This window comes from Oryctolagus cuniculus, chromosome 4, assembly GCF_051225735.1.
Source record: "Oryctolagus cuniculus isolate XC-2025 breed Fujian yellow rabbit chromosome 4, ASM5122573v1, whole genome shotgun sequence".
Classification (NCBI taxonomy): Eukaryota; Metazoa; Chordata; class Mammalia; order Lagomorpha; family Leporidae; genus Oryctolagus; species Oryctolagus cuniculus.
In genome coordinates, this window is record NC_142870.1 from 81,327,104 (window position 1) to 81,350,724 (window position 23,621).

At 52.4% G+C, this 23,621-nt stretch overlaps 1 protein-coding gene across 13 annotated transcripts in view; it reads right to left on the reverse strand.

Annotated features, from left to right (window-relative positions):
• Window positions 1–23,621, reverse strand: part of SLC12A8 (solute carrier family 12 member 8) — a 184,643-nt gene that overhangs the window by 140,579 nt on the left and 20,443 nt on the right. For 7 of the 13 annotated variants that reach the window (XR_016233145.1, XR_016233146.1, XM_070072237.2 and 4 more), the window contains 2 exons: window positions 18,059–18,205; window positions 11,149–11,340 (listed from right to left, as the gene is read on the reverse strand). Coding sequence is in view for 11 of the 13 variants with exons in the window: in XM_070072237.2 (XP_069928338.1) it covers window positions 11,149–11,340; window positions 18,059–18,205 (339 nt within the window). In the remaining 2 variants the exon portion in view is untranslated. Of the gene's footprint in view, window positions 1–11,148; window positions 11,341–17,813; window positions 18,012–18,058; window positions 18,206–18,368; window positions 18,865–19,095; window positions 19,174–23,621 lie in introns of those variants that run through there. The other 6 variants (XM_089331861.1, XM_089331855.1, XM_089331860.1 and 3 more) reach the window with 6 other exon arrangements.

The window sequence follows — 23,621 nt, forward strand, 5'->3', positions numbered from 1 at the left end:
CGGAGCGCGCAACGCCAGAGCCCGATGCGCCATCTGCCCCTGTGTTTCCTCAGCTGGAGAACAGGGCTGGCTCCCCCGAGGCGAGCCATGCTGCAAAGGCTGCCTTTCTCTCCAGGCACTCCAGGAGAGACTCTCTCTCTCTCTCCATTCTGCACCTAAGGTTCCCTTCCTGCCCACAGACGCCAGCGACAGGAGGAGAAAAGGCTCTCGGGATTGCTTGACAGTGCCCGTGGTCAGGAGCGTGGGCTACGAGACCAGCGACCTGGGGAAGGGTCCTCCCCACACTGGGCTTCCCTTCCTTGCCTAAGAAACGCAGAGGCTGACACTGCTTACTTCCCACGGCCGTGAAGATTCAGCGAGACCATTCACGCAGAGTGCTAGAACAATATTTGGCTCCCAGTTGAGTGATAGAAATGACCGCTATCGGCATTTTCATTACTTTATTATTATTAGCTCCTGAAGAAGAGAAATGGTAGTTGGCAATGAATATCATAAAATATAGTTACTTCAGGGGCTGGCGCTGTGACACAGCGGGTTAAAGCCCTAGCCTGAAGCGCCAGCATCCCATATGGGTGCCAGTTCTAGTCCTAGCTGCTCCTCTTCCAATCCAGCTCTCTGCTATGGCCTGGGAAAGCAGTGGAAGATGGTCCAAGTGCTTGGGCCCCTGCACCCGCCTGGGAGACCCAAAGGAAACTCCTGGCTCCTGGCTTCTGATCAGCGCAGCTCCAGCCATTGCGGCCATCTGGGGAGTGTACCAGCAGATGGAAGACCTCTCTCTCTCTCTGTCTCTACCTCTCCCTGTAACTCTGTCTTTCAAATAAATAAAATAAATCTTTAAAAAATATATATAGTTACTTCAAAAAGTCTGTGGAGAGACCAGCATTGTGGTGTAGTGGATAAAGCTGCGGCTTGTGCCACGGGCATCCTATGTCTGAGTGCTGGTTCCATTCCACTTCCAATTCAGTTTCTTGCTAGTGCACTTGGGAAAGCAGATGGCCCAAGTACTTGAGCCCCTGTCACCCACGTAGGAAACCCAAATGGAGTTCCTGACTCCTGGCTTTGGCCTGGCTCAGCCCTGCCTATTGCAGCCATCTGTATAGTGAACCAGCAGATGGAAGATTGCTCTATGTCACTCTCCCTTTCAAATAAACAAATACTTTGTTTCTAAGTTCATGGAATATGGGCCCAGTACTGTGGCACAGTGGGTTAAGCTGCCACCTACACCACAGGCATCCCATATGGGCACCAGTTCATGTCCTGGCCGCTCCACTTCCAATCCAATCCCTGCTAATGAGCTTGGGAAAGCAGCGGAATATGACCCAGGTACTTGGGCCCCTGTACCCACGTGGGAGACTGTGATGAAGATCCTGGCTTCAGCCTGGCCCAGCTCTGACTGTTGTAGCCAACTGGGGAGTGAACCAACAGATAGAAGATCTACGTCTCACCTTCTCTCTCTTTCAAATAAATAAATACTTAAAGAAAGAAAAAAAAATAAAAAGTTAATAGAATAGGGGCCGGTGTTGTGGCACAGCAGGTAAAGCCGCCGCCTGCAGTGCAAACATCCCATATGGGCACCGGTTCAAGTCCCAGCTGCTCCACTTCCGATCCAGCTCTCTATTATGGCCTTGGAAAGCAGTAGAAGACGGCCCAAGTCCTTGGGCCCCTGCACCTACATGGGAGACCTGGATGAAGCTCCTGGCTTCGGATCGGCGCAGCTCTGGCCGTTGCAGCCATCTGGGGACTGAACCAGCAGAAGGAAGACCTTTCTCTCTGTCATTCTCTCTGTCTATAACTCTACCTGTCAAATAAATTTTAAAAAATATTTTTTAAAAAAAGATGACAATGACTGTGAAAACTGGGACAGTAAAAGTGTCGTGCAGCTTTATTTCATATTTGCTGGTGATAGCATGTCTTGGTTGGAAAGTATAGCTGGAAAATAAAAGCTTAATTATGGCTTCTAAGGATAGATGATAACTACTAGAAGAACTAAAAACATAGGACTTCCAAATCAACCAGGGGGAAAAACACAATAGAAATGTAGATCCATACTGGTAGTAGGAGAAATGAAAATAAAGGCAATGCTTTATGCTAAAACTCAAGAAGCACAATCAAACTTGTATGGAGGGAAGAGGAGGAATGTCTTAAATGTATTTCTAAGCTAAAAAAGGAAGAAAAATAAAGTTAAGAACACATAGGGGTGGGATTTGGGCCAGTGGTTAAAACATCTGCATCCCCTATCAGAGCACCTGGATTCAATCCCAGCTCCGCCTCCTGACTCCAGTCTCCTGTGAATACAGGCCCTGGGAGGCACTGGTGATGGCTGAAGTAGAACCTGCCAGCCACATGGCAGACCTGGATTGAGTTCCTGGCTCCTAGCTTCGGCCTGGTCAAGCCCCAGCTGTTCCAGGTATCTGGGGAATAAACCAAGCAGATGGGAGCTCTGTCTGTCTCTCTGTCCCTCAAATAAATAAATAAAATATAAAAATTAAAAAGAGGCCATAGGGGCCAGCACTCTGGCACAGTAGATAAAGCCACCACCTGTGGTGCCAGCATCCCACATGGGCGCTGCTTCAAGTCCCAGCTGCACCACTTTTTTTTTTTTAAGATTTATTTTATTTACTTGAAAGAGTTACAGAGAGAGGTAGAGACAGAGAGAGAGAGAGGTCTTGCATCCTCTGGTTCACTCTCCAGACAGCCATAATGGCCAGAGCTGAGACGATCTGAAGCCAGTAGCCAGGAGCTTCTTCCAGGTCTCCTATGCAGGGGCCCAAAGACTTGGGCCATTTTCCACTGTTTTCCCAGGCCATAGTGAAGAGCTAGATCAGAAGAAGAGCAGCTGGGACTAGAGCCAGCATCCATATGGGATACCGGCGCTTCAGGCCAGGGCTTTAACCTGCTGCACCACAGCACCAGACCCCTCACTGCCAGCTGCACCACTTCTGATCAAGCTCCCTGCTAAAGCACCTGGGAAAGCAGTGGAAGATGGCCCAAGTACTTGGGCTCCTGCACCCACATGGGAGACCTGGAAGAAGCTCCTGGCTCCTGTCTTTGGACTGGCCCAACTCCGGCTGTTGTGGCCATCTGGGGAGTGAACCAGCAGATGGAAGATTCTCTTTTCTCACGCGCGCTCTCTCTCTCGTCTCCTTTTCTGTAACTCTTTCAAATAAATAAGTCTTTAAAAAAAAGGCCATAAAAAGGTCACTATACAGAGAGAAGTATTTAGAAATATGAAATTAATACAATAGAAGAAAAAATAACTGAAGAAAGGAGACAAAAGCCAAAAGTTGATCCTTTAAAAAATAAAATAGAATAGCAAAAAATGTCCTACATGAAAGACCTTGATGGGTGAGATTCCGGTGGTCATCAAAGGAGGAGGTACTTTTCTCTGAAGGAAGGAGAGAACTTGCACTTTCCTTACGGCCTTGTCTAAACTGATGGAGTTTGTGGATTCAAAAGGATAGCCTTGGCAGCTCACGTCAGGAGCCTCAGGTGATCACTGACATCATACACAAGAGTGTTAATTGTTAAATTAACAACGGGAGTCATTGTGCACTAACTTCCCATGCAGGACCTCCATCCTCAATGAGTTGTATTGTAATTATGTCTAAGTGCTTGCAAAAGATGTATCATTCTTGGGTGGCTTCTTTAAAGTTAATTAAGTTTTTAAAAGAAAAGAAGTGAAATTAACTTCAAGATGCAATGACTTTGAATAGCCTTTGCCTCAACAGTTGAGGAACAGTTTTGTTTTTGTTTCGTTTTTTGTTTTCATGCAAATTGTTGAACTCTTTACCTAGTACAGAGTTGGTATTCTATGTATAAAGTTAATCAAAGATGGCTCTTACTGGGGAATGGGACTGGGAATGGGGGTGGGGGTGGGACTGTGGGTGGGAAGGCAGGTATGGTGGGAAGAATCACTATATTCCTAAAGTTGTACTTATGAAATGCATAACGTTTGTATTCCTTAGATAAAATGTTTCTTTGGGAATAAAAAAAATAGCACATTGGGGCAAGCATTGTGGCATAATGGGTTAAGCTTCACCCTGCAATGTCAGCATCCCATATAGGCACCAGTTCAAGTCCCAGCTGCTCCACTTCTGATCCAGCTCCCTGCTAATGCACCTGGGAAAGCAGTGGAGGATGGCCCAAGTGCTTGGGGCACTGCACCCATGTGGGAGACGCGGATGAATTTTCTGGTTCCTGGCTTCAGTTTGGCCCAGCTCCGGCCATTTAGAGAGTGTAGCAGCAGATGGAAGCGCTCTCTCTCTCTCCTCTTCCCTTTCTCTCCCTGTGACTCTCCCTTTCAAATAAATAAATCTTTATAAAAAAATAAACTAGATAAACCTCTTGAAGTACAACTAAGAAGAAATGAGAAAATGCACAAGTGCAGGCTGCCGTAAATGAAAAAAGAATAAAAGTACTCATACAGAAGGCAAGAACGAAGAGAGGGCTGGGCTGGTGTTACAGAACAGCAGGCTAAGATGCCTGCAGTGCCGGCATCCCACATCAGAGCACTGGTTCCAGTCTCAGCTGCTCTGCTTCCAATCTAGCTCCTTGCTAACGTGCCTGGGAAGGCAGCAGAACATGGTATTGGGCCCCTGCATCCACACAGGACACTCAGATGGAGTTCCTGGCTCCTGCCTTCAGTCTGGTGTAGCCCTGGCTGTTGCAGCTGTTTGGGCGAGATCCAGCAGAAAGATCTCTCTTTCTTCTTTCTCTTTGTCTCTCTCCCTTCTTCTCTCCCTGTCTCCCTCTTTGTCTCTGTCACTCTTTCAAATAAATAAATAATTATTCAAAAAAATTACTGAAGAATAGGGACGGGCCATACATTATGGTACATTGAAACACAAACTAAGTAGCTACTATACATAAGAAGCACTGGCTTTTAGTATTGCCCCAGAGCCACAGCTACGACTTAATGTTAAATAAGAACTACAAGCCCAGGGACCGAGCATGTCCTCTGTCCTATCTGTGAAAACAAGCAAGCACTTCAAAACTCCACGTGTGTGCTTCGCTATCATGAGCACGTGGACAGGGACAGGAGAAGCAGCCAGCAGTTTTACCAGTGACCCCAACAGGGAATGGGGAGAACAATTTTTTTATTTGTAATTTTCAAAAAGTCCTCATAAAGGAAAAATAAAAACACATACATTAGGATTACTATTAAATGTACCCAAAACCCAGGCCAAGGTGCATCATAGCCCAGTGCATCCGGGTTGAGGAAGGCAGAGCAGGGCGCTGGGCCTCTGCCCAAGCTGGGCTCGCCAACAGCCAATCGGGAGTGGTCTGAGCTCGGCCATCCTGTGGGCCAGGTGCGCTTGCTCAGTGGCTGCCAGGACTCACCACGAGCAAAAGTGGTTTTATTTCCCCCCAAGTTTCCATCACAGGTATTCCTTCTTCTTTATGGAGGGATCTCTCTCTCTCTCTCTCTCTCTCACACACACACCACCACCACCACCACCACCACCACAACCACAAGAGGAGGGGAGTAAAGAGAGGAGGTGACCTGCTTCCAGTGTGACCTCTCCATGCCAAGGTATTTCTTTAGGTATTTACGCATTCAGAACCACAGATATTTCTCCTATCTTTAGGTCCTGACCTAGAGGACCAGAGCTGCCCCTCTACATCCCTGCACTCCTGACCCGAAACTCCTGATTTAAGTTTGAAGCTAGAGAGTTATGCATCCTGCATCTAGGTTAACGCCCAACAGGAAAACTCTAGGCCTCTGTGTTAGAAGTAGAGCAGTGGTGTATTTTCATAAGAACTTAGCCTAAGTACAGCCATGACACCAGGGCCTCTTCCCCAGCTACAAAGGGCTAAGTAAAAACCAAGGAGCGGCTGGCGCCATGGCTCACTAGGCTAATCCTCCGCCTTGAGGCGCCGGCACACCGGGTTCTAGTCCTGGTCGGGGCGCCGGATTCTGTCCCGGTTGCCCCTCTTCCAGGCCAGCTCTCTGCTGTGGCCAGGGAGTGCAGTGGAGGATGGCCCAAGTGCTTGGGCCCTGCACCCCATGGGAGACCAGGAGAAGCACCTGGCTCCTGCCTTCGGATCAGCGTGGTACACCGGCCACAGCATGCCGGCTGTGGCGGCCATTGGAGGGTGAACCAACGGCAAAGGAAGACCTTTCTCCCTCTCTCTCTCTCTCTCTCACTGTCCACTCTGCCTGTCAAAAAAAATAAAAATTAAAAAAAAAAAAAACAAAAACAAAAACAAGGAGCTTGCTTAGCCGAGATGAGTGACACAGGTTCCTATCTCGAGTGCAAGAATTCGGACGTGAGACCAGAGTGGTAAGCCAGGTAGCAAGGTTTAATGGGGAAAGTCTGTGGAAGTTTTACAGCCCAGTGTTATCAGGCTGAGCAACCCCTCTGGCACCAGGCAGAAGCAATCTTCCTGGGGGGAGGCTGGGACCACCTACAGAACAACCTCCTAACCTCAGCCAGCAACCCCTTCTCCTAGGACCTGCCCAGCAACAGGTCTGGGCACCCACTCCTCTACCCCTCCCCACCTAAGATTGTACCTCCCAGCTTTCTCATCCAATGAGGAACAGGGGAAGGGGCTTTTGTGTGGCAGGAATAAACAGCACTAAATGCCTGAGCATTCTGGCTGCTTCCGCCAGCTGCTCACCAGACCTACGGAGGGGTGCATAAAGCCTTGCTTTCCGCTTCCTTCAAGTTAGTGAGTCACCCTTTGGTGGCAGGTGGTCTCAGGTGGGCTTATTTCCCACCCTCTACCAGGTCTACATGGCTTTCCAACCCTGTACTGTTTTTTGTTGTTGCTGTTAAGATTTATTAATATGAATGGCATAGTTACAGAGAGAAAGAAGGAGAGAGGGAGAGAGGGAAAGAGGGAGAGAGGGAGAAAGGGAGAGAAGGAGAGAGAGATCTTCCATCTGCTGGTTCACTTCCCAAATGGCCACAAGGGCCAGGGTTGGGTCAGGCCTAAGTCAGTAGTCAGGAGCTTTTTCCGGGTCTCCCACATGGGTTCAGGGGCCCAAGGACAAGGGCCATCTTCCGCTGCTTTCCCAGGCGCATTAGCAGGGAGCTAGATCAGAAATAGAGGAGCGGGACTCGAACTGGTGCCCATATAGGATATCTGTGCCCATATAGGATGCCAGTGCCACAGGCCATGGCTTTAACCCATTATGTCACAGCACTGGCCCCCTGTACTGTTTTGTACTGAGTCCAACACACAGCATGTTTGCCATCACCACTGCTTTTAGATGCACCGGCACAGGCTGACGCTAGACATGCTGCTGTCTAGGTAAGCAGTCCAAAGAAGCGCTGGCGCCTGTGCAGGTGAGTGGAGCTGGGAGCGAGGAGGGTCTCTAGCCACCGGCTCCTCCACTGGCCCAGGATCTGGTCCCCCAGAGGAGGCCCACCACCAAAGCCACCGAGAGCCATGGGGGAAGGCTTCAGAGCATGCGTGGAATGACATCAAGACTTTGCAAGCTTTATTCTCAGTGTTCACGTCTTCTAAACTCCGATGCAGGGCCGAGGCTGGTAAACATTGACCACCAGCTGAGCCCTGCGTGTTGCCTGTGTTGATGCAGAGAGTTTACTGGGACACAGTTAATGCCCGTTTGTTTTGCTACCGCCAATGGCTGCCTTCGCATTACGATGGCAGCACCCAGCGGCTGTGATCGAGACACGGGACTCGCAAAACCCAAAATATTTCCTCTGCGGTCCTTCGCTGAAGGCCTCTGCTCCCTGTACAGGAGCAAAGCCAATCTGCCCTGCAGTCACTGGAAGTAAGCTGAGGCACACGTGCCCTGGGCTAAGAGGCCTCATAAGGGACCCCAGGAACCCAGCTGCACCTGGGCGATGAAAGAGTCCAAGGCAGCACCTGACCCTAATCCCAAGAAACTAGGAAAAGCAAAGCAAATGATACGCAGAGCAAGCAGGAGGCAGGAAACTAAGCTGAGGGCAGAAATAAATGGATCAGAGATCAGAGAAAACACAGAGAAAAAGTAAAAACCCCAAAATTGGTTCTTTGTAGAGAAGCCTTTCTCTAGAGTGATCAAGAAAAATAAAAAAGAGAGAAAATTCCAATTACGGAAATCAGGAATGAAAAGGCCAACCTCACTACTGAAATTCCAGAAAGGATTTTAAAGGAATCAAAAAACAATCATCATGGCAATATATTAGATAGCCTCGATGAAACGGACAAATTCCTAGACAAACAACCAACCAAAAAGGAACAGAAAATCAGACCATGCCTATTTAAATAAAGCAACTGAATTAGTAATCAAAAGACTGCCCACAAGGAACAGCCCAGATGGTTTCATCACTATTGGTACCTTCCGCTTAAAGAAGAGTTAACACCAGTGCTTCACAGACTCTTTCAAAGCAGGGATGAGGAAAGAACACCTGGCAGCTCACTGTGAGCCAGTGCTACCCCGACACCAAAAACAGACAGTGACATCACAAGAAGACTCCTGACCATGTCTCTCAAGAACATAAACACATAAATCCTTAATGGAACACAGGCATGCCGAATGTACCAGCATAGGGAAGATCATGTCATAACTACACACTGACCAGAGACCCGTGGCCCTGGCCAGCTTCAGACACAGAACACCCAAGTCATTGACCAGAGGACACTCTCATCTCTGACCCAGGCCCATGTGCAAAGGAAGCAAAGCAGCAGGCAAGCCAACACACTGATTTCTTTGGCTGTGGCTGCCCGTGCTTGGAAGGCCACTTATAGAGGTCAGTGCTGTGACGTAGTAGGTTAAGCCTCCATCTGTGGTCCTGGCATCCCATATGGGTGCTGCTTCTAGTCCTGGCTATTCCACTTCCCATCCAGCTTCCTGCTGCTGGCCTGGGAAAACAGTGGAAGATGGCCCAAGTGCTTGGGCCCCTGCATCCACATTGGAGACCTGGAATAAGCTCTTGGCTCCTGGCTTCAGATCAGCTCAGCTCCAGCCACCGGGGCCATTTGGGGAGTAAACTAGCAAATGGAAGATTTCTCAGTCTCTCTCTCACTCTGTATGTAACTCTGCCTCTCAAATAAATAAATAAATCTTTAAAAGAAAAAAAGAAATCCACCTATGTGGGGGTCTGCATTGTGGTTGCAGCAGGTAAAGCTGCCTCTTACAATGCTAGCATTCCATATAGGTGCAGCTACTCCACTCTTAATCCAGCTCAGAGTCTCTGTTAATGTGCCTGAGAAAGCAGCACAAGTGGCTCAAATGTTTGGGCCTCTGCACCTACATGGGAGACCTGGAAGAAACTTCAGCCTGGCCCAGCTCTGGTCACTGTGGCTATCAGGGGAGGGAACCAGCAGATGGAAGATCAATCTCCATCTCTCCCTCTCTCTCTGTAACTCTTTCAAATAAATGAATACATCTTTCAAAACATAAAAGCAAGCCACTTATTTGGGAACATCTTCCTTCCCAAATTAGAGATCCCACACCCTCTCTTTGCCCATGGCAAGAGGTAGTCAGCGTGAGACCTGTCTGTGATAACTGCTCCTACAGGGGGCCTGCTGTCTGCCCAGAAAGTGGGATGCAAGGGCTGTCCTTGTGACACCTTGCAGCCTGTCTGGCTGTAAAATGCAGAGAAGGAAGAAACTGAATACAAATACGCTTAATAAGAGGTACCCTCACCACTCACCACGCACCTCTCACAATAGCCAGCACATCCCTATCCAAGGCGCCTGCAGCCAGACCTGTTTCAGATTTTTTTTTTCTAATTTTGGAACATTTGCACAGGCTTTACTGGTTGAAGCCTCCTAATCGGAAAAACTGAAATGCTCCAAAATGCAAAACTTTCTAAAGTTGAACAACACTAAGTTTCACGTTTGGGATTTTCAGTTTGGGATGTTCAACCTGTATTATACTTAGAGATTGTTCTCCAGGAAAGACAAGTGCCTTCTAAGAGTACAGTGAGGCCAGCATTGTGGTACAGCAGGTTAAGCCTCCACCTGAATGCCAGCATCCCACATGGGCACCGGCTTGAGCGCTGGCTGCTCTGGTTCTGATCCAGCTCCCTGCTAATGTGCCTGGGAAGGCAGCAGATGATGGCCCAAGTATCTGTGCCCCTGTATGTGACCCACATGGAAGACTTGGGTGGAGCTCCTGGCTTCAGCCTGGCCCAGCTCCAGCTATTGAGGAGTGAACAGCAGATAGAAGATCAATCCCTGTCTCTCCCTCTCCCTTCTGCTTTTCAAATAAATAAAAACAAATCTTTAAAAAAAAAAGTGACAGGCCGGCGCTGCGGCTCACTAGGCTAATCCTCCGCCTTGCAGCGCTGGCACACCAGATTCTTTCCCGGTTGCCCCTCTTCCAGGCCAGCTCTCTGCTGTGGCCCGGGAATGCAGTGGAGGATGGCCCAAGTGCTTGGGCCCTGCACCCCATGGGAGACCAGGAAAAGCACCTGGCTCCTGCCTTCGGATCAGCGCGGTGCACCAGCTGCAGCATGCCAGCCGTGGCAGCCATTGGAGGGTGAACCAACGGCAAAAGGAAGACCTTTCTCTCTGTCTCTCTCTTTCACTGTCCACTCTGCCTGTCAAAAAAAAAAAAAAAAAAAAAAAAAAGATTAAAAAAAAAAGTGACAACCCACCTGCCTTCCATACACGTCCTAGACATGCACATTTATGTGCCTGCATGTGCATGCATGCACACACACACACACACTTTGTGCTGTTAGAGACCACTCAGAGGTATGAATGCTGAAACACCCTGCCCTGATGCCTAAAAATAACCCACCCTGGTAGCTCTTCCAAATTACAATTCTCAGCTGTAAGCTGTGTCTTTAACCACGCACCACCCTCTGTGCTATCACAAAGCCCTTTCAATCCTAGAAGTGCTCACAGCAAACTGCTTCTTAGTGTCTACACTCGCTTTTCTCTGTACCAAGTCACAATCGTCTCCGCTAAACCAGCCTCGAACCTCCTCCCTCCTTGGCGGCCTCGTGAGCACCATCTGCCAGCCCCGTGACGCTGCCCCTTGTTAGCTGTCCCCTTCCGGGCCCCAGCGTCCACCCCGGGGGCTGTCAGCCCACGCTACCATAGGCACATGGGAGCTCCGGGGCCTGCCAAATGGCACCGACGTCCCAGCTCTTGCCAGGCAACGGGTCAACCGCAGAAGCGCGGGAGAAGGCGTGGGCGGAAGGCAAGCCAGACAGCATGGCCTGGGTGCGGTGGTCTCACCTGTCCAAACACATAGAGCAGCCCGATGGTGCCGCCGGCCTGCCCGCCGAGGACTGAGGAGATCATGGAGTAGACGCCCCCGCTACCCACGCCGCTGTGCACACCCACGCCGATGCCGGACAGCACGGTGACCAGGGCCACAAGGATGACGCAGGACACCAGGAACACGCCCAGCAGCACGCCTGTGTTCCCCTGCAGCGGGAGGAGTGAGGTCAGGTTAGGAGAGGAGGCCCCCGGACACTGCGCCTTCACCCCAGGACCCAGGGTGCCGGGATCGAGGAACGGCGCGCACCCCACTATGTTTGAGTGACTTCCGGGTGCCTGCAGGGTGAGGGCCAAGCTAAAACACGCAAGCGCACAGGGCACCGCCCATCTACCACCGCCCGGCCTAGCACTCGAAGTGCCTCCCGGCTCATTCCACGCCTTAGCCAGGCTAACTCCTACGGGCTCTGTAAAGCCCAGCTCCCCCAGGAGCTGTCCCTGCAACCCTCCCTCCACGCCTCCAGTACCCAGGTATTAGTACTTAGCGCAGTACTGGTTGCACTGAGCCTACATCCAAGTGGGTGTCTACCTCTAGGCTGTGAGCTGCCCCCAGGGCAGGGTTCCAAAACCCTTCCTACCGCCAGCGCCTACACAACCACCACATACCAGTTGCTCATTAAATGCTTGCTGAGTGAATAAAGGAGTACACATTAGACAGACACTTCACGTGAAAAGCCAGATTCCCGGGGAAGAAGTGAGCCCTGCACAGCACCCCTGAGGAGGAGATGCAAGGCTGCCTGACTGCAGAGCAGGGGCCACCGTGGTGCTCTGGGTGCAGCAGAGAGATGGGGAGAGGCAGAGCCAGCTCCGGGCTGGGTGGCCTTACAACATGCTGGAGAAATGTCCCAGCGTCCAGGGCACTCCACACCCATACTCAGGAGATGACTTTGGGGGCTCCACTGCTGGTCTGGCCAGCTCTGTCTGGTCTTCTCTCTCTCATACACACACACTCAGGATTCTTGCCACCCCACGTCTCTTCATGCCTGCTAGTTCCTGCTCACTCTTCTGACTGGGAACTCTCAAAGGACAAGTTCTAGGCTTCCTTCCCCTGCATAATCCCCTTCCTCCATAGCCTTCCCGCACAGTGAGCCCAGGAGAAGAAAGGCCCTCTGCCCCCCCGCAGAGGTCCCTGGGGGAGAGCGCTGGGGGCTACGCTGTTGGGTTCGCTCCAGATGCACCTGCAGTGAGACCGGGCGGGTTGGAGGAGCTGGAGCTCAGGCTGCACCAGCAGGGCCTGGAGGAATCCCTGCCTGAGCTGCGGTTTCTCCCCGTGAACACTTGTGCTTTCTCCCTCCTGGGGAGTTTTTCACTTTAAAAATATTTTATTTATTTATTTTCATTTATTTGGAAGGCCGAGAGAGAATCTTCCATCTGCTGGTTCACTCCCCACATGCCGGGACCAAACCTTGGAGGCAGGAACTGCTGAATCCAGGTCTCCCACGTGGGTGGCAGTGACCCAACTAGCTGTGTCCATCACTGCTGCCTCCCAGGGAGTGCATTAGCAGGAAACTGGAATCAGAACCTGAGCTGGGACTCAAACCCAGGTACCTGGATATGGGTTGCAGGCAACCCAAGTGGCCTCTTAACCACCTATCTCTTTCCACTAATTTTTTTAACTTGAAGTACTCCGGGTGCGTATTTTTGTTAACTACCTCAGAGTCCTTGGGGCATAAAACAGAAGTACAATATAAACCTTCGAGAGGTTAAGGGCTGCGGCAGGGTGCAGTGACACGGAGTGCTCACTACTCCTAAATGAGTCACTGACCAAGGGGAGGACCCTAGTGTCGAGAAGAGGACCGAGCAGGGCAGCCTCCACAGGGACACTGATGTCCAGAAAGGGCCGTGCATCCACAGAGAAGCAGTTCTGACTCAAACTGCATGTGGGTTGCCAGCAAAGACCGTGCGCTCACCCATACCTGTGGCTGCAGGGACCTAACTTCCCTGTGCTGCTTCCTCTTCTGCAAGATATGATGATGATCTTGATTTTACACATGGTCAGGAGACAATCAACTCTGGGAGCACTGAGTATGTGCCAAGCACTTTGAATGCCATCTGTCAGAGAGGTGCCTGATAGATCTGACTATTCATATTAATTATTATTACGCACCTTGTAAATCTCTTAAGTTCCTCCTCAATGGCTACCTTGGACAATAGGGATATCTGAGGGCTCTCTCTAGAAGAAGCCTCCATCAGGAAATGGGTGCAAAACCCCACCCACTGCCAGATGGCTCACAAAGCTGGTGAAATTTCTAGGGGTGTGGCCACAAATGAATCAATGTGAGACTGCTGATTTTGCTGAGCTTACATTTTTAATGACATTGCCTATTACTGTTTCTTTGTTCACACTTTTAAGTTGTCTGCATGTGATAATAAACCGTCCTGTACCCATACCAGTGATCATACCAGATGTCCCACCTTGCGGTTTTCCAGATTCTAAGTATGCTACCCAAGTTATTCTTCCGAATTAACATTCTCTGTTTCACATCATTTTGGCATGACCTCGACTTACTTTAATTCTATGCCATTCCCTAGAAGCTCTGCTCTATTTTTGGCATTCACATTTGCCTGTATTTTCATGATCAAATCTGATTCTTTAGGTGAAACTAATGTCAGAGCTGAAGACTAAGTCATTTCAGGGCAAGAGGATGGATGAGGCTCCTTCAGAAAATATGCATTTTCCATGTCCTTTGTGAAGTGGCCTTGTATTTGTAGGGTGGACAGCCCTGAAGGTGGCCCCAGAGGTCCTGGCTTCTTGGCATTCATGCCCTTGTGTAACCCCCTAGCCTTGAGTGTGGACTGGATCTAGTAACTCACTTTTTTGGTTGAGGATCAAAGTATTTTATTAGTCATTCAAAATGATCACATTCATTGTAATTCATTTAATAGTTTTTTAAGTGCAAAATTAGACATGCTTATCCCTTCTATTTGGGCTACTTGTTTTATCCATGGAGTGACTTGCCTTTTTTTTTTTTTTTTTTTTTTTACAAGCAGAGTGGACAGTGAGAGAGAGAGACAGAGAGAAAGGTCTTCCTTTGCCGTTGGTTCACCCTCCAATGGCCGCCACGGCCGGCGCGCTGCAGCCGGCGCACTGCGCTGATCTGATGACAGGAGCCAGGTACTTCTCCTGGTCTCCCATGGGGTGCAGGGCCCAAGCACTTGGGCCTCCCTCCACTGCACTCCCTGGCCACAGCAGAGAGCTGGCCTGGAAGAGGGGCAACCGGGACAGAATTCGGCGCCCCGACCGGGACTAGAACCTGGTGTGCTGGCACCGCAAGGCGGAGGATTAGCCTAGTGAGCCGCAGCGCCGGCCTAGTGACTTGCTTTTAATGAACATAATACTGCAAAGGTTATGGGGATGTCACTTCTGAGATTTGGATATAAAAAGACTGGCTTGGGTGGGTGTCGTGGTGCAGTGGGTTAAGCCGCCACTTGGGATGCCCACACCCCATACAGGAGTGCCTGAGATCAAGTCCAGCCTCACCTTTGATCCAGCTTCCTGCTAATGTGCACCCTTGGAGGCAGCAGGTGATGGCTTAAGCACCTGGGTCCCTGCCACTCACACAGCAGACCTGGACAGAGTTCTGGGCGCCTGGCTTCTGGCCCAGCCCTAGCTGTTGTGGGCATTTGGGAGAAGGAACCAGAGGACAGACGTTCTCTCTTTCTATCTCTCCCTGTTGCTCTGCCTTTCAAATAAATAAAATAAACCTATAATGGGGCTGGCACTGTAGTGTAATGGATTAAGCTTCCACCTGTAGCACTGGCATCCCATATGGGCACTGGTTTGTGTCCCAGCTGCTCCACTTCCAACCATGCTCTCTGCTAAGGCCTGGGAAAGCAGTGGACGATGGTCCATGTGCTTGGGCCCCTGAACCCACATGAGAGACCCAGAAGAAGCTCTGGCTCCTGGCTTTGAATGGACCCAGCTCCATCTGTTGTGGCCATTTGAGGAGTGAACCAGCAAATGGAAGACTTTCCTCTCTGTCTCTCCCTCTGTAACTCTGCCTCTAAAATAGAAATACATTAAAAAAAAAAAAAGATGCCAATTAAGACACCCGCAACCCATAAAAAAAAAAAAGGCTCTGTCTCAGGTGCATCTTCCCTCTCTCTCACTCTTGATTGCTAACCCAGGGAAAGCCACCTGCTGTGCGAAAAGGAAACCCTATGGAGAGGCCCCCATGACCAGGCCCAAGGCCTGTCAACAACTATTTGAGTGATCTTTTAAAAAACAGTATTGAGGGGCTGGCCCCGTAGCACAGTGGGTTAATCTTCTGCCTGCGGCGCTGGCATCCCATATTGGTGCCGGTTCTAGTCCTGGCTGCCCCTCTTCCCGTCCAGCTTTCTGCTATGGCCTGAAAAAGCAGTAGAAGATGGCCCAAATCCTTGGGCCCCTGCACCCATGTGGGAGACCTGGAAGAAGCTCCTTGCTCCTGGCTTCGGATGGGCTCAGCTCCGGCTGTTGCGGCCATTTGGGGAGTGAACCAACGTAAGGAAGACCTCTCTCTCTGTCTCCCCCTCTCACTGTCTATAACTCCACATTTCAAATAAATAAAATCTTTTTTAAAAAGTATTGATTTTAATCAAAAAGTGATAGTTGTATAAGCTTATCAGGTGCAACATGATGTTTTTCAAGTGCTGATGAAAATAGATCCTCTCTCCAGCTGAGCCTTAGATGAGATGGAAGCCCCAGCTGAGAGCATGACCCAGTGGTACCTGGCTGTTACACCTGGATCTCTGAACCCCAGTCACTGTAAGGTAATACATATTTGTTGCTTTAAGCTGCTACGTGCTGAGACCATCAATAAATAACTAATAAATAGCAATGCAATAAATAACTAATGCAACTGGAACTTTCATTCTGCAGATGCAGCTGATACCAATAGCCATGTCTCAAAAACAAAAACAAAATGTCAAGATAAAAAAATAAACAAACAAAAACAGCAACCTCAGTGCTGGGACTGCCGGGTTACAAGTCCAAACAGCGGGAGTTTACCCTTGTACCCTTCCACAACTAGCCCTGCACGGGTCAGAGCCCAGGAAGCCCCCACTCGCACTGACCAGGGGCCTCCCCTGCCATGTGGTCAAGTTCAGGGGCTGCCCTTGGAAATGGGCCAGAGAAACAGGGGTGGGTTCCAGGAGCCCAGGGCTGCTGCCATGATAAGGAGCCTGAGCCAAAGGCATTGTGTTTGTCTAAGTGGGAGCCCCTGCCAGTCTGGGAGTTTGTGAGAGGTGGAAGTTCTTAATGTCCACCCCAGAGAGGTCACTGACCCCCATGTAAGCTTCCTATGCCTTCATACAAAGAACCTTCCAGACCTGACTAAGGCTGAACCCTGAGCTAAGGAGGAGCAGAGTGCAGAGAAGAATGAGAGCTCGGGACAGTCTCGCCTCACTCAGGACTCTGCGGGGGACCCTGAGGGACCAGGAACTCTGTGCCTCCCACTTAAGCAGAACGCTAAGCCCCGAGAAGTGGCCATGTGCCAGATGTGTCAACCCGGCTCCACAGTGGGACCCAGGTGCTGCCTGTTGCTGTTGAGGGTTAACACCTGCCATCAGCGAGCGTCCTATGAAGACGGGGACCCTCCCCAGTGTGGGCCTCCTCCCATCAACTGAAGGCCTCCAGAGCACGGGCTGGGGTTCCACGGGGGCGGAATTCTGCCCCCAGGCTGCAGCACGAACACCCTTCCCAAGTCTCTAGCCTCTGATACAGATGAGGGTGCCTCTTGCAGGGCAGACCTGCTGCTGTAAACTTCACCCCTGGATACCCCCTTCTGCATTAATTCTACTTCTCTGAGGGCCCTACCTAATACCATCTACACCCTAAGTGGTCCCCCCTCTTTGACCTGTCTAGTCCAGCTGACCCTTCAAGATCTGATTCATCCACACCTCCTCCAGGAAGCTTTCCTGGACACCTCAGTGTCCACAGCACTCAAAGCCAATCCCATCCCCAAGAGACCTAATGCTGCCTTGAGACCTCTCCTGATGTGAGCTCCGCCCACCATGGCTGATAGCTCACCTAGGGGAGAGACAATAACCAGGAGTTCCAGGGTCAAGGAGGCCCATGGAGCCCAGGCCAGCTCCAACGGTGCAGTGCCACAGGGTGTTGGGGCCTGCAGTACCCAAACAGCCCTGGGCAAGTGGCCAGCCAGAGGCCACCCTCCCACCCACGTCCAGTGGTAGGTGAGCCCCGGCTGCTCGCAGGGTCTTGTTTATGTGATCCCATGAGCACTCAGTGGTGCCTGGGCCACAACAGGTGCTCATCAGTGTTTGCTTCTTGACTGTTTGCCTTTTGTGCTCAGCAGCCTGGCTGCTCACGGGAAGAACTCACCTGCTACACAGATTTATTGAATTTCAAGTCCCACCTGTGGTTGCCTTGGCAGGACAGCACCAAACAATTTTGTGGGCCTCACCCGGCCCGTGGGCCGGACGTTCTCCACCCCTGCTCCAGAGGAAGCCAAACTGATCTCCCACTTTCCTGGGGGGGGGGGGGGTTCTGTCCAGCACCCTGTGCCCAGTCTCACACCCAGGGTCGGGGTGCAGGGAGGAAGGCAGCACATGGAGAGAAGCTGAGCCGTGCAGAGGGCACAGGTAAGGGGAGGAACATGGGGAAGCCAGAGAGGGCCACAAACCAGAGCAGAGCTGCCAACAACCTGGTCCCACGGAGCCTCTCTAGGCCCACCTGTGAGGGGTCCCGATCTCAGAGCACAAACTCCTGCAGTTAGACCCATGGCAAGGCTCCCTCGGGACCCCTGGGCCAGCTCTGCAGGACTCTCATTGAAAAGCACGGCCAGAGACCGCCCTGTGCTTGCTCATGCTGCGCGTGCGCCCCAGGGGTCTGGTCTGCACCATGGAGTGTGAGGGGCACATCACTCACCACCAGCCAGCCAGTCCTCAAGAAAAGGACGACCCCAAAGATGTTGATCATGCAGGACGTGAACACGCCGTCCCAGGTTCCAAACAGCACCGGCTCCCACACGGACAGCTGGGCCTTCCACCAAGGCCGGCGCTGGGCCAAGGGCCCCTGCAAACAGAACACACAGGGCCAGCTGAGTGGCGTCAGGAGGCCCGGGAGGGAGTAGAAGTGGAAGAACAGGCGAAGGCAGGAGAACTCAGCTTACAAAACCCCCAGCTTTGTGTGAGGGCACCACACACACACACACACACACACACACACACACACACACACAGACTACTTCAGGATCATGTGGTGTGATCCCTGCAACGCAGCATGGTCCCCAAACCCAGTCCTCGGCCTTCTGCTCTCTCAGCTGGATTGCACTGCTGGCCTCCCTGCAGCCAAGCGTGGTCTGTGGCTGAGTCGCAGCCAGCGTAATGTAGGCGGAGGCACTCGGTGGCACTCCTCAGTGGTGTGGGGCCATCAGGAGCTCTGCCCCGCAGCCAGGTTCCCCTGCAGACCTGCAGGTCCCGGGATGCAGCAGCTCCCGGAAGCTCCCCATCTTCAGATAAGCTCTCCCAGCCCTTCTCACACCTGCGTCATTAACCTTGTGTAGTAAATTCCCCCTGCTCGAGCTCCTGGAGCGCCGCAGCTCACTAGGCTAATCCTCCACCTAGCGGCGCTGGCACACCAGGTTCTAGTCCCGGTCGGGGCGCCGGAGTCTGTCCCGGTTGCCCCTCTTCCAGGCCAGCTCTCTGCTGTGGCCAGGGAGTGCAGTGGAGGATGGCCCAAGTACTTGGGCCCTGCACCCCATGGGAGACCAGGCTAAGCACCTGGCTCCTGCCATCGGATCAGTGCGGTGCGCTGGCTGCAGCGGCCATTGGTGGGTGAACCAATGGCAAAAGGAAGACTTTTCTGTCTGTCTGTCTCTCTCTCTCTCACTGTCCACTTCTGCCTGTCAAAAAAAAAAAAAAAAAAGACACTGCGTGGGACACCCACTACCCATACAGGAGTACCTGGATTCAAGTCCTAGCTCCACTCTGGATCCAGCTTCCTGCTAGTGCAGGCCCTGGGAGGCAGCAGCTCAAATGGTTGGGATCCTCCCACCCACATGGGAGATACCTGTTAAGCCCAGCTCCAGACATTTGGGGAGTGAACCAGTGGGTGGGAGTCCCCCCCAACAACATCTTAAAAGAATCAAGGACCTCAACAGATGAGCAGGGGACCCCTCGGGGTCTCTCCCAGCCCCGCCTGTGGAGCTCTCAGCTGCGCTGGGACTTCTTCTATCCATGTCTATTACTGGTTTGTGTCTTTCCCAAACCACAGATGAGGACCCCCCCGGCCGTCGGTCCCTGTGAGCAGTCTTCGGGGCTCGGTGAGAAGCCCCCCTTTGCCAGCCTCTGCTCATCCGTGAACACGTGAGACTAGGGGGACCCCAAGATATGCAGAGTGTCTGCCAGGGTCCTAGTCTCAAAATTCAGTTGCTTGGGGCCAGCGCCGTGGTGTAGCGGGTAAAGCTGCTGCCTGCAGCCCCAGCACCCCATATGGGTGCCAGTTCGAGTCTTGGCTGCTCCACTTCTGATCCAGCTCTCTGCTGTGGCCTGGGAAAGCAGTGGAGGATGGCCCAAGTCCTTGGGTCCCTGCACCTGTGTGAGAGACCTGGAAGAAGCTCCTGGCTCCTGCTTTCACCCTGGCCCAGCCAGGGTTGTGACCATTTGGGAAGTGAACCAGCAGATGGTTCACAGAAAGTCTCTGACTTTCAAAAAAAAATAATAATAATATTAAAAGTTCAGCTTCCTGTCGTGGCTGCTTCCTGGTGTGTTCTTCACGAGGAAGAGGAAGACAGGGGCTGCCCGCAGCAGGAAGCCTGCCGGAGCCTGCCCCAGCCCTGGGCAGCAGGACGGGGGGCCCCCGTGTGGAGCTGAGGCAGCAGCAGCTGGGGGTCCCTCCGCCGGGCCCCCCCCAGCATCCAGGCTGCAAAATCAGTCCTTTGCCTGCACCCCCTCACCCCAAACTCACTTGCCCTTTTCTCCCCTAAATTGAAGTCTTGTGGCTTCAAACCTGACATTCTGGACCTGGCCCAACTGAGTCTGCCCACCTTAACCATGCTGCAGATGGGAGCGTCACCTGCTGTGCCACGGTGCTGGCCCAAGGAACTGAATTTTGAGACTAGGACCCTGGCACACACTCTACATATCTTGGGGTCCCCCCTTTGCTCTTGGGGGGCTGTCTTGTTCATTGTGGCTCCTGGCAAGCCCGCACTCCCTCCCCACCCTCTCCCCGGACTAGTGCATCAGCGTCGGGAACAGCATGGAGAAGCAGAAACCTGAGGCAGCCCTGTCCTGAGGGTGGCAGCAGAACAGGGAGGACGTGGGTTCGGTGGCTTCTTCCAGGATGGTGGGCTGGGGTGTGTGTGTGTGATACAGGAAATCACCTCGTCTTCCCACGCCTACGTCAGAGACTGCGCAGGAAGAGCCTGGGTCTGACCCCAGGGGAAAGGTCACAGAAGCCCCCAGAGGCGAAGAAAAGTGCGCGCTGAGATGTTGACCCCCAGAATGAGAGGCCAAGCAGGCCACAGACACAGCGCCCCCGAGCCTTCCGGAATCGAGCCTCTGCCTGCTAGGCAGCCACACGGAGCCGCAGGTGGCTGTCCCTGGCCCCCTCGTTCAGCCCCCGTCTGGCCTCACCACTTCTGCGGAGCCCTTCGTGCTTGGGCTCCTGCCTCCTGCCAGTAAGGAGAGTGCTGGTGGGACAGCACCAATCAGGCCCGGGCACAGCCACTACCTGCAGGACGCTGGCCACCCCACACCCAGCTCCTGCTCAGGGAGGCTGGGGGCAGGGCCTGATAAGAGGGCAACAAGTCAGCTCACTGCCCCCCACACACTGTGTAAATGCCTTTCCTGGGCCCTCTTCTTTGATGGGAAGGCGAAGAATCTCCCTCATCTCAAATTTGCTCTCCCACAAAGCCCCGGTGACACGGGCCATTACACACTCATTTCTCTTGCCTAGGGGAGCAGAGTAGAGCAGCGGCCAAGGCCGGATGTTGGTGGACAGTTCTGGGCACTCTTGTTAAGCCCCGGGGGAGGTTGGTAGCCTCTTTAAACCTCCTTGTCCTCAGATTTGGGCCCTGATGAACAATTTCAAACTAACAAGAATCCTACTCAATGTTCTGTACAAAGATGCCTCAGGCTAGGGGCAAAGGAGGTAACAGTGGGGTGGGGGTGAGGCCAAGGCCAGGGGCTCCTGCACAGCAGAGATAGAGGCTGAGGAAGATTTAAAAAAAAAAAAAAAAAAAAACAGTGAGAAGCAAATCAGCCTCTGAGAAAGAACATCAAAAACCCACCCCAAGCTAAAGTCCCTACCTCCCCAGAGCAACAGAGGGACTCGGGGCCTAGCCAGGCTGCTCACATCCTCAGGCTGCTCACTGCCAGTGTGGGACAGGAAGCCAGGCCCTTGTTCCTCTGTGCCCAGGGGCCTGCACCCTGCACTGGGAAAACCAGGCCTGCCCGGTGTGTTTCCCTCAGAGGCAGCAGTTCTCAATGAGAGCAGGGAATCTAGAAAGACAGGGAAGGCCGGCGCCGTGGCTCACTAGGCTAATCCTCCGCCTTGCGGTGCTGGCACACCGGGTTCTAGTCCCGGCGGCCATTGGAGGGTGAACCAACTGCAAAGGAAGACCTTTCTCTCTGTCTCTCTCTCACTGTCCACTCTGCCTGTCAAAAAAAAAAAAAAAAGACAGGGAAGTCACACCTGGGTGCAACCTGCACCCAGCAAGCAGGCTGAGTGAAGTGAGAAACTTCCTGCCAGGGGCAATGCTGGGAGCTGACGCCCAGGAGCCTTGGGCCCCAGGGAGGCCCTCGGGGGCACTCAGCAGCGCCTGTGAATGGGAGCTGCCGCCTATCTCTCCTCCGTAGCTGGAGCACAGGAGAGCAGCCCAGAAGCTCCGCCTCCACCCACTCAGGTCAGGGGTGTGTCAGAGCCAGGTGGGGCTGCCGCTCTCCCTCAGGCCAAGTACACCTGCGGAGACGCATCTGCCTGGGCCAGGCTGCACAGCGGAGAACCAGCGGTCTGCTTTCAGAAAGCTAATTAGCTCATCACGCACTCAGCACGGGAGAACGTGCCGAGCCTGCTGCTGGCCGCAGAGCTGTGGGCAGGTGACGATTTCTCTGCCTTTCCCCTGCCTCTGAACAGGACACAGGCTGAGCAGTGACCCTGAGGCCACCTGTAGCACCTGCACAAAATGAACAGCGCTCCAGGCCTGCATCGTGGCAATTTCACAACCTTTACATGCAATGGTAATTGTGACAGCTTTGTGTCAGTGTGAAACTCAACATGATTGTAAATGTGGGTGAGAGGGCCAGCGAGGTGGTGTAGTGGGTAAAGCCGCTGCCTGCAATGCCGCATCCCTTATGGGCCCTGGTTTGAGTCCCGGCTGCTCCACTTCCAATCCACCTCCCTGCAGCAGAGGGCGGCCCAAGTACTTGGGCCTCTGCACCCACGTGGGAGACCTGGAAGAAGCTCCTAGCTCCAGCTTGACCCAGACCTGGCCATTGTGGCCATCGGGGAAGTGAATTGGCAGATGAAAACATCTCTCTCTCTCTCTCTCTCTCTCTCTCCTTCTCTGTAACTCTGCCTTTCAAATAAATAAAATAAATCTTTTTAAAAAATGTGGGTGAGGATTTCTTTTTGAGAAGCTAAAAGGAAGACCAAGAGAGAGATCTTAGCGCCTGCACATTCTCCCCAGCTACCCGCCCTCATGTGCAGATGGAACCCTGGCCCGCAGTCCAGCCCTGACAGCTGCCACTCTAACTCCAGCCAGCCGCAGCACTGGGCACCAGGCCCTTCTGCACTGTGACAGGAGGCTACACGTGCCATCCCGTCTGCCCAGCTCTCCCCAGGGGGGGCAAGGTCTGCTTCCCAGGCTAGGAGGTTGGCAGCACCCTGGGTCGATCCTGATTCAATATCGGCCAGTACTGGTCCTTTCTAGAAATGTGAGGTGTCTGTGGCAGTGTTGATCTCTTCTGCCACAGGACTAGCCTGGAAGCCGACATCTACACCCAGGAGCCCCTGATGCCCGCTCTGTGTTCCCCAGGCCCGTGCACTCCATATTTGTCCAAGGCCGTGACTCTCCAAGAGCCTGTGCCGCTATGTAAACACAGTGCTGATGTGAAAACCCTGAGAGCTCCCCCAGAGCAGCCACGTCTGTGCACTCCCAGCCCTCAGAGCTCATAGGCTCACGCACTGTGGACACCTGACGCTGTCCCACAAGTGACAAAACCCTGCAGCAGCAAGGCCACGGCCCCTCAACAAGAGCCTCCCCGGCCCTCCCCAACCTCCCTGGCAAAAAGGCAGAACCTGTTCTGCAGGGCTCAGGCTGCTGCTAGGAAGTCCACCTGGATTTCACACAAGAGGGAACAACATGAAGCCTCACACCCAACCCCAGATGACAGGCAGATCAGTAAAAAGTCAACAGAGAAAGATTTCTTCTTCTAGGGCCTACGGCAGATTTGCCAAGGTTACATCCATTCAGAATTCTGATATAATG